The following is a 10,207-nucleotide window of genomic DNA, read 5'->3' as shown; positions in this document are numbered from 1 at the left end:
GATGTTGGATGTGCTTTGAGTTGAAGAGATAAACTGGAGAATGGTTGTGCTAGTCGAGCTTGAAGAGATAATGCTAGCAATCCGGACTGAAAATAGAAAAAAAAAAAGAAAGTTCACCGGCCGGAGTTTGTTCAGCGGAAAATCCTCCAGATGCTTAGGTTAGATGGAATTTTTGAAAAAAATAATAAATATTTGAGAAAGTTGCAGGGTAAAAAGGAGCTTAGCCAAGTGTACCCGGAGGTTCTCTGGATCTTGCTTATATAGAAAGAGAGTTGATGCTTGTTCTTGAGTAAGGCGGAAATGGGCCTTAATTGCTATATAATGATCCGTACGTTGTACACATTGCATATCTCAATCGCATGGTTTGTGCATTAACTGCTCAATTGTACAGGACAAGCTATATCCGCTCTGCAATGCACCTCATAAATAACAACATCTTCGACAAGCTTTAACTGCATTCGAATTGGAGATATGCAGCATGTTGTTGCTGGTCGGCCAATTTACTTATATCGGCAACTTGACCGATATCGAGATCAGCAATCCGATCGATTACCGTAGTTGGTGGCTTGGTTGATGCCGAGGCTAGGTTGAGAAATATATGCCATACAACCTAGGGTTCAAGTTGTTTGGCCATTTATTGGTTTTTTGTGAAAATAGTTACATAAATTCGGCTTATTTGGGGTGGTAAATACGAAATTAAGGGTATGAACAGGCTTTCTCTTGCACAATAACAATGGATGCACCGTGACAAAATAGTACAATTGTGCAGTACATACATTGTCGCCCTTCTGGCTCTCTCTCTCTCTCTCTCTCTAGCTTCACTCGTCCAGGCCGTCCAGCTCCCTAGATGCATTGATCCCCAGCCCCCACTCCAACGGCGGAGCCACGAATCCATTTCGGCCATCGCGTGTCAGGCGCATCGGTGGGCGTGCAGGCAGCTCGCTCTCATCCAGTGGGTGTCTCTCTCACCCTCTAATCTCTATTCTCGATCTCATCATGGGCTGCTTCTACTTTAATAATATCCATGTGGTCGTATCCTTCCTTCAAATGATAATAATAATAATAACACTGTATCCCTTTTGGCTCGTCCTGAATGAGATTTAACAATGATCCCATAAAAAATTTGTGAGATCTGTCGAGTATTTAGCCCTTAAACAAAAAATACAGTGTGGCCCATCTTGGAGAAAGCAAAGACTACATAGATTGATGATATAAAAATCCTCCATTATGGGCTCGGAGATTCTTGGGAGACTAGTGCTTCAACCTTGTCCCTACTGTGGTCTAATATTGCCCTTGTTCTTTTTCTGATCTCAAAGAATGCCCCTACTCCAGATGGTTGTAAACCATCTCTTTGACATCTTGAATCCACTTGCATGCCTCTGCAAGTGTCATACATTGTCGCCCTTTTAGTGCCATCCAATGAATATAATCAAGAAATGGCTTGAGGTGTTCGAGTGATGCCAATCATTATAGGGCCATGATTTGTAATTGATTGTATTAAATATAGTCGGCCTCCATAAAAATTGATTGTGCCAAATTTAGTCGGTCTTACTAAACTTCATTTTGATTAATTTGTGATTGATTGTGCCAAATATAGTCAATCTTACCAAACTTCGTCAGTCTTCTAGTACTATATAAATGCAGCTCCTATACATTGTAATGACAAACAGAAATACAATTCCCTTCCATTCCTTTTTTTTTTAACAATGCCTACCAATAGCAGCCATCAAGCATGTTGAAGTACTCCTTCATAGATTTAAAAGTTCAAAACTAGTAAATTTTGCAGCAGCTTACATAATTCTTCCAAAATTGAAAATTAGCACAAACGGCATTATTTGTATAACTAACCCAAAATTTAGCAGAAGCTCATGGCTCAGCCATGCTAAAGGGCCTGAATATGAAAAACCAATACTAGAGCTTCTCCACATTTGTGTTGCAAGATAAAAGTGATACGTTAAGAATATCAGTGCATCTTTTTTTTTTTGTTTGAGAACATGCCATGTGCTTGCTAATGAAAAAGAGTCACAAGAAAAGCATCTTTCATAAAATACTTTTCCCCCTCAACTTTGCCCCCCCTTTTTTCTCCAGCAATATCTTTTGCATTTTCTCCTCTAATACTACTCCTAATTAGAATTAGTTTTGGCATGCACATGAGTGCTGTATAAACAAGAATATAATTCAAATGTATACAAACAAGAATGTACAATGCAGTCTTCAAACTCGTATAAATCAAATTTATAAAAGCACTATTTCTATATTTTTTTTCTTCCAATAATTATGGGGTTGGATTGAATTTGTCACTTTTTCTATGTAGCATGTAAAATTTTGGGTATGATAAACTATATTTGCTTTTTTCTTTATGTGTAAGATGATTTCGGTCCGCACCACTCACACTTTATCATGAGAAAAAATTAAATCAATATTTAACGGGGAACAAGTCTAGGCCTTAACTCATTTTCACCACCTAGACTTGTAACAATGATAAACATGATTACTTACATGTGTTGGTATTATTATTACTGCTGCTGCTACTAAAAAAAAAATGCTTAAAGTTAATTATGAAAAAATAGAATAAACACTCCTATTGAATCCCATGCCACAATGAAACACTAGTTGTTTGCAGTCTGCATGTCAGATGTTGCTTAGTTGCTTCCAAATTCAGATTTCAATTAGCCGATGGAAGAGACGGTCATGATCTTTCGTCAGGCTTATCGTTTATTATCGCAATTCACGCAATTGCAGCGGCTCCAGCCAACGAGAAACAAAGAAATGCGCTTACTCTCCTCCGCGGTTCAGTATAAGCCCAGTTCAAAATTCCCCTGTCGCCTGTCGGAGACCAGCAGGTGGCGCCCAACACAGGACGCGGTACGAACGGGACATCAAAACCCGAATCTGAAGCTACTCTCTTCCACAAATTCACAAAACTACCCCTTCGATTAATCTCCGCACTCCTCACTGTCTTTACGTCAAGGTTAACATTCCACTCACAGTGGCATTCTCGATATTCACTCCAATTCTGAGACCAAAATCATCCACAACCGCATTAAAAAAAAAGGTGAAAAAGAGTTAAAATCCAAGAACGGAGGTCCCCTTGGCCAAACCAGAGCATCGGATGCCGTTTAAAAGCCCAAGCCCCTTTCCTCCACCAATGGCGAATCCAGCTTTCTCACGAGGTGTCTCTCTACATTCCAAAACCTAACCCTAACCCTAGTTCTGCCGTCTCCACTCCAATCCCCACTCCCGTCTGCACCATGGCCGCCGCGCAGGCGCGAGAGGCGGCCCCGCCGCCGGTGATCGGGAAGGCGGGGCGGTACACCGTCTTCATCACCCCGCCGCCGACCCCCAAGTCCTCCGAGGCCCCGAGGCCCCTGAGCTCTAGTCCTAAGCTGAGACCTAGCCCCAGTCCAAGAAATGTGGCTCCTCTGTCCGTCAGTATAACTCCGCCGGCGCCCCCACCGGTTCAAGTCCCGCCGCAGCAGTTCGAGAAGCCGGCCGCTCGGCCGTCGGGATCCGTGTTTGGGTTCTTCTGGGACGCCGTCGCCAAAGTCCAAGATGGTATCTTTTTGAGGTTTTCTCGTTTGTTTGTGTGGTTGGTTGTCGGTTCTTTGGGGTTTCGGGTTTGTTAGGTGTGGTGTGGTTGTTCTACTTGGCAGTGCATTCGAGCTTGGACGACTACCTGGCGGATTGGTTTGGGTTGAACCGATCGAAGTATCAATGGGCGTTGAATGATTACTACGAGAACAACGGAAAGGTTAGCTTTTCTTTTTTAAATTTTAGATTTTTAATTATAGAAAGTTCGTGTTTGTTTTCTTTTTCTTTTCTTTTCTTTTCTTTTTTTTTTTTTGGGGGGGGGGGGGGGGGGGGTGGTGGTGAATCGGTGATTTTCCTAGAGTAAATTTGAATTCGACTGTGATATTTGCTGTCCATTGTTGAGAGTTTTTTTACTATTCTCTTTCGCCTTCTGATTTTGCTGGTTTACGAGTGTGTATTGTCTTGGAATTATTTGGACTTGGAAGTATAAGAGTTGGATTTTTATTGGTCATTTGTTGCTTAATTGAGAGATCTGGCTTGATTTCTAAAATGAGGGTGTCTCTATTTTGATTCTTCTCAGGATTATTTGCTTTAAGTAAGAAATTGGATGTATAAAAGTATTAATCTTTTGGTTCTTATAATCATCCTTGAGTGAAAGTAATTCAGTTTCGTGGCAAAAACTTAAATATGATTACGATCCCTCAAAATCTTGAGGAGCTTATGGTAGTTTCTGAGAGTTGAACTAGGTTTCTCTGAGATGGTAATTGTCTGCCATTTTGCCTTATAATTTTTACTTAAAAACTAAGTTAAAGCATAGCGTCAATTGTGCTTTCCTTTATTTCAGAATTATCTTTTGGCTTTTTCTTCCTGTGGGTGATTTCTTTTCTTTTTTCCTGCTGATGCTGTCATCTTTGAGTAGTAAGTATTATGCTTACTTTTTGGGGAGAGATCTTATATCTTTGAATAGTGAATTCTTGCTTCTTATGGTCTTAGATAATCAATATTCTTCCCACTTTTAGCTCGTTTTATGAGATTGGGATCTTCCATTTCGATGATCAGGTTTTTTGGCTCCTTGTGTTTTGGGGTTGCATGTGAGGATCTTTGATAACCCATGTTTTGATGTAATATGTGATTGCGGTCATGCTTATCAGATTTTATGGATTGATGTAAGCTTCATCATGTTATCTTTTTGATACATTTGCTGTCACAAGACATTAGCCTTAGTTTGATTGATTGGTAGTTTGTTTGTTTATTTGTTTACTTGGCTTTCACCTTGGCTTCGAAATCTCAATCTGCTGTTATTTATCCTCATATTGCATGTTAGGTTTCTTCCTACATTTATGGTTTTCATCCTTGTCTTGTATAGACATTCATTTGAGTTGAACCAATTTAGGGGAATCTGGTAAATGAAATATGTGTAATATCTAAAGGGATTATAGAGGTGATGTTGCGCAAAACACATGATCCAAACGGCGAATAGATCCCCCAGCGTGAAGAGAAACACCAACACGAAGAACAGCACCTGCAGCTCTGATACCGGTTGTTGCGCAAAACACAGGATCCAAACGGCGAACAGAACCATGCACAAAATTGAGAGAGGAAGATGAAGAGGAATTGAACATAGGGATTTTATGTGGTTCGGCAATGTGCCTACGTCCACGGGAGTGAAACGACCGTAACTTTCACTATCTCTCAAATAACAAGGATTACAAGATATTTATAGTTAAACCCTAGCCCCAGAGTCCCAACCCCTATCAGCATCCCTATTACAATAAAATACTACATAATTATTCCAAAGATAAACATATTCCGTCGCTTCGCTCCGATCTGTTAGAATATCAATGTACCACTCAAATAAGGATACCTCAATATGAGCCACTTACTCTAACAGGTGACTGCTACAGCATGTAGGGATTGAAGTTACTCATACTTTCATCAACTAGGGATGTTGAAGTTACTAACTAATATTTTCATCAACTATGTATACTTCTTATGACAATAATGTTTTTTTTATGTGCATAAACATGTCTTCTACTTATATTGCATTGACTGTTGTCGTGTTGTAGATTAACAATTAAGAGACATTGATATCAAATGATGCACACATATAATCAAATGATTTGCACGTGCAATGCACGTTTCAATTTAACTAGTTGCAATGTATGCTGGAGTATTTCCTCCCCATCATGAAGTTTTGGAAATCAGAAATAGGTGCTATATCACAACGAGACGTGTCTTGCATTCTTATATGTTGCTGTCAATATCGGATCATGATTAATAAAGTGTCAATTGCTTTTTGGACCCTAAACTGTTTCAGAGTTAAATTAAAGATGTCATGCACAATTTGTTTAGTATCCTGCAATTACTATCATCCGTTTGTAGCTCCATTTTCCATGAGGCATATAGATATTTGCTTGCATATGTTCTCTGCTACATGACATCTACACATAGGTGATATGCTAATGTGCAACTAATAGATACTCATTAGCTGATTCTATTATTCATGTTGATTCTATCTCTTGTATGTAAACTCTTTCAAGTCATAAGCTTGGGATCTTACAGCTTGTTGGTCTTGTAGTAACTGCTTAATCTATGCTCAGTTGCACTAAATTAGAAGCTGTTTGAACTGAATCCAATTGCACTAAATTAGGAGCTGTTTTCTCCTTGTGCTATTCAGAAGATGCTTTGGGGCAAATGGATAGACTAGAACTTCTGAGATATTCTTGTTACCTGCATCTTGAACTAAAGTTCAATTGCACTGCTTTCAAATCTGTTGACTTGTAATCTTTTGAGTACTTGGTTGCAGGAATTCTAGACAAATCTTTGCATTACTTATTCAGTTTGTCAAGTTGTCAACATAAAACATGGTTGAATGTTGGATGTTTTTTCTTTGTTGAGCACCATGATTCAGTATGATGTACCCTGTGTGCAAGATATGAGCATCTCCAGATAAGAACAGTCTCTATTCTTGTTATCTTTCATCAACAAAGAGCACCTTGGATTCCTTTCCATGCATGAACTGCCATTCAAGAGCAATATGAAATCCCATTTCCAGTGTTATTATTTGAAAGTATCAGGCTTGAGGTTCTTGCTTGCACATTCTTGGTTGCTTGTCTGCATGTGCATATTATCTTTGATAATTAATATAAGTGGCTTCAGATCTTCCGACCTGAATGGTAAGGTGTCTCTGCTGCATATAGATGTCTGATCTTCTGTCTTAGCTTTCCCAGGGGAAATTACTAGGTATGTGTGAGGATCCGTGCGGGCGTGTGTTTAGTCCCACATCGGTTATTCGCTGGGTAGATCTTGGGTACTTATACAGGATCAAGGAATCCAAACAATACCTTCCGGCTAGCCATTTTGGGTGAGGTCCTGGGTTGTTACAAATGGTATCAGAGCGGACCTGGCCCATAACTTACGTGGACTAGGGGACACTGCAACACGAATCCATTGGGGCTGACCATAGGCCAATCGTGGTGTTTGTGATTAGATTTGAATAGATATGAACCCTTAGCCTGACGAGGACGTCAGGGCTTGAACGGGGGGAGTATGTGAGGACCCATGCGGGCGTGTGTTTAGTCCCACATCAGTTATTCGTTGGGTTGATGTTGGGTACTTATACAGGATCAAGGAACCCAAATAATACCTTTCGGCTAGCCATTTTGGGTGAGGTCCTGAGTTGTTACAAATGGTATCAGAGCGGACCCGACCCATAACTTATGTGGACTAGGGGACACTGCAGCACGGATCCATTGGGGTTGACCACGGACCGATCGTGGTGTTTGTGATTAGATTTGAATGGATTTGAACCCTTAGCCTGACGAGGACATCAGGGCTTGAACGGGGGGAGTATGTGAGGATCCGTGCGGGCGTGTGTTTAGTCCCACATCGGTTATTCGCTGGGTAGATTTTGGGTACTTATACAAAATCAAGGAATCCAAACAATACCTCCCAGCTAGCCATTTTGGGTGAGGTCCTGAGTTGTTACAGTATATCTAGTTGTTTGCTGGGATGTCCATGCTGCAAAGTGCCATGAGTTCTTCAGCTTTTGCCAACTTTTTACCATGCAGACCACACTGCATAATGCCATCAAATGCTAAGCTACTTTTTAAATGGCGACAATCATCTCCCAGCTGTGTCTGCCATCCTAGATTTCCCCAGGTTTTTACAGCAAAGATGCACTTTCTGTTATGATTTAACATTAGTTGCAGAATATTTCATTCATGTATTTCTTAGGATTGTATGGCTTCTGGGGTTGGTTTGAAGTTTGGTTTTGCAGCCTGCACAAGAATGTTGAGGATTTTGTCATAGGCCTATTGCATAGGTATGGTAACAGTGGCAGGCCACCCTTTTTTGTAATATGTTGTCTTTCATCATCTTGAGATGGAGTTATAGAATATATAAAGTAAGACAGTTCTCCGCATTTCTGTGGTTTTTTTTTTTTGTTGTGAGGGGGGATGAGTTCACTTCTTTGGTGTTGATGAGTGTCTTTACTGAAAAGCAGGTTTTTTTATAATAAAACCCAGCATTCTCAAATTATTATAAAAATTATCATCTAATCGAAAAAAAGGAAGAAACTGAATTATTTTTGTTGCTTTTGGATGCAATTTGAGTTAACAGAATCATTTCATTGCAGATGGAAGGTGGCAAAGTTGGTAAACCAAAAGAACCTACCAGCAAAGGGCAAGCTGTGTAATATCTTAAATGTAAGACACATCCTTCATCTCTCTGTTTTTTGTTTCTTTGCATTTTCGTGCTCATATCTGAATCCAGTTCTCTAGTTATTTGCGGCATGTTGTTTGTGATATTGATGTGTGGACGTAATGATAATCTGTATCACCAGTGCCATTTGTATGACCATGAGGCGGCATTGAAGGGGGTCTCCATTCATAATGGCCAACTAGTTTTAACACCATGCAGCAGTGCCAATTACATTGCATCAGTCCAGTTGAGGTGTAAATGTTTGACAAATAGGATTATTATTGTCGCAAATGTGGTCACCTGTTAAGCCTTTTTTTTTAATTATGCTCTATGGGAGTTGGTGTAACTTTGTTCTGGGTTTTCTTTTGGACTGTTTAGTCATCATTAATCAGCAATAGCAAGCATAGAATTTCATATTCAGATCACTTGCAATGCAGATCTTGCCTTGTTTATTTGTTTGGGTTAAAATAGCCAAAAAAATATCATCTGTATTTTCTATGGAATTGCAATTAGCTCCCTGCATTTTGAATTACGGTAATGTCAACCCTGCAATTCGTGCATGGCTCAACATATTACAAAAAAAAGTGAATTGTTCTTGATTTCACATTGCTCGATGTATTAGTAAACCTTGCATTTTGCCCCTCTTCCTATTGGCGAGTGGGAGAGAGGAGAGAGGTTCTTGAATTCTGGAAGAAATTTTGATGTTGGGAAGGGGTATTTTTTGTGTCAAAATTTGGGTATTTTTGCACGTTGCTCAAGATATTTATAAACCTTGCATTTTGCCCCTCCTGTTGACGAGTGGGAGAGAGAGAGGAGAGGGATTCTTGGCTTTTTGAGAGAAATTTCAATGCTGAGAATATATAAAGGGTGATTTCGTGGGTCATGATTCAGGGTATTTGTGAAATTGCCACTCAGTTGGTAGTGAGGTATTTGTGGAGTTGCTACTAGATTTATTTATTTTTGGGGCCTGAGTCCGCATCATATATAACTTTCTCCATTGAGTTTGCCATGTGGGCATCTTCAGCAAGGCATGATCGGAATTGGGTGGACGTTAGACCTATTTGAACAATATACAAAATGCAAGATTAACATCACAGCAATTAGAAATGTAAGAAAATATTTGCAATACGATACCAAATATAGAGAGGTACTTTTTTTAGCTATTTATTTATGTTTTTGAAGTGTGCCTCTATGGAATGTAATTTGGATGGAGGTTTACATCTTGATGTCTCCAAGAAAAAGAATTCCAATGTTGGGCTGCCAGGTTTTTGGGGGTGCCGGTTATGGTTCAGGAATGTGCCCATGTCAAATTTGACAAAATCTTAACTAAATATGATTGGGTTCAGATTATTTCTCACTAAAATTCGACATGTGTACTTTACATGGATAAATAATGGGAAAGTATGTGGTGTAGGATGGTGATTAGAAAAGTACCATTTGATGAACCGTCTTAGTTAAAGGGGGGAAGAGAGAAATATACAAGAAAAATATAAGAATAGGGATATTCTTAAAAAATGCACTTACGTGCACAAGATCTAAATTTATTTTTGGCTTGGATATGAACAAAACAAAGACATCCAAAGGTACATAAATGGTGGTAAAAGGGTTTTTTTATCAAAAAGCATTTCATGAGAAGATTTATCACCTAAAATGGGAGAAGAAAGTCGGTTAATAAGCTAAGCGGCAGTTAAAACACACTCATTCCAAAATTGGATTGGTAGTGGTTTGAAAACGTAATGCTCGGGTTACTTCAAGGAGGTGTCTATGCTTGCGCTTAACTATACTATTTTGCTGTGGCGTGCCAACACAAGATGTTTGATGAATAATTTCCAAAGAATCAAGATAAGTTTGCAATTGATTATCCATAAATTTCATCCCATTATCACTTCTAACCATTTTAATTTTACGAGAAAATTAGTTGTCTACAAAAGCAATAAATTTCTTAAGCAAATAAAATATTTCTTGTTTGAATTGC

The 10,207-nt window shown here is 39.3% G+C and overlaps 1 protein-coding gene across 1 annotated transcript; it reads left to right on the top strand.

Moving 5' to 3' along the window:
* Positions 1 to 3,084: 3,084 nt before the first annotated feature.
* Positions 3,085 to 8,652, top strand: LOC103698625 (uncharacterized). The gene is made up of 4 exons (XM_039117566.3): positions 3,085 to 3,555; positions 3,654 to 3,751; positions 8,168 to 8,237; positions 8,375 to 8,652. The coding sequence occupies exons 1-3, from the start codon at positions 3,252 to 3,254 to the stop codon at positions 8,225 to 8,227; spliced, it is 462 nt and encodes a 153-aa protein (XP_038973494.1). The 5' UTR covers positions 3,085 to 3,251; the 3' UTR covers positions 8,228 to 8,237; positions 8,375 to 8,652.
* Positions 8,653 to 10,207: the final 1,555 nt, after the last annotated feature.

The sequence above is a fragment of the Phoenix dactylifera genome, chromosome 2 (genome assembly GCF_051530095.1).
Source record: "Phoenix dactylifera cultivar Ajwa chromosome 2, Ajwa_hap1_PhDact_Kaust_v1.1, whole genome shotgun sequence".
In the NCBI taxonomy this organism is placed as follows: Eukaryota; Viridiplantae; Streptophyta; class Magnoliopsida; order Arecales; family Arecaceae; genus Phoenix; species Phoenix dactylifera.
Note: the sequence above shows the minus strand (reverse complement) of the source record. Positions and strands in the feature narration are given on the sequence as shown.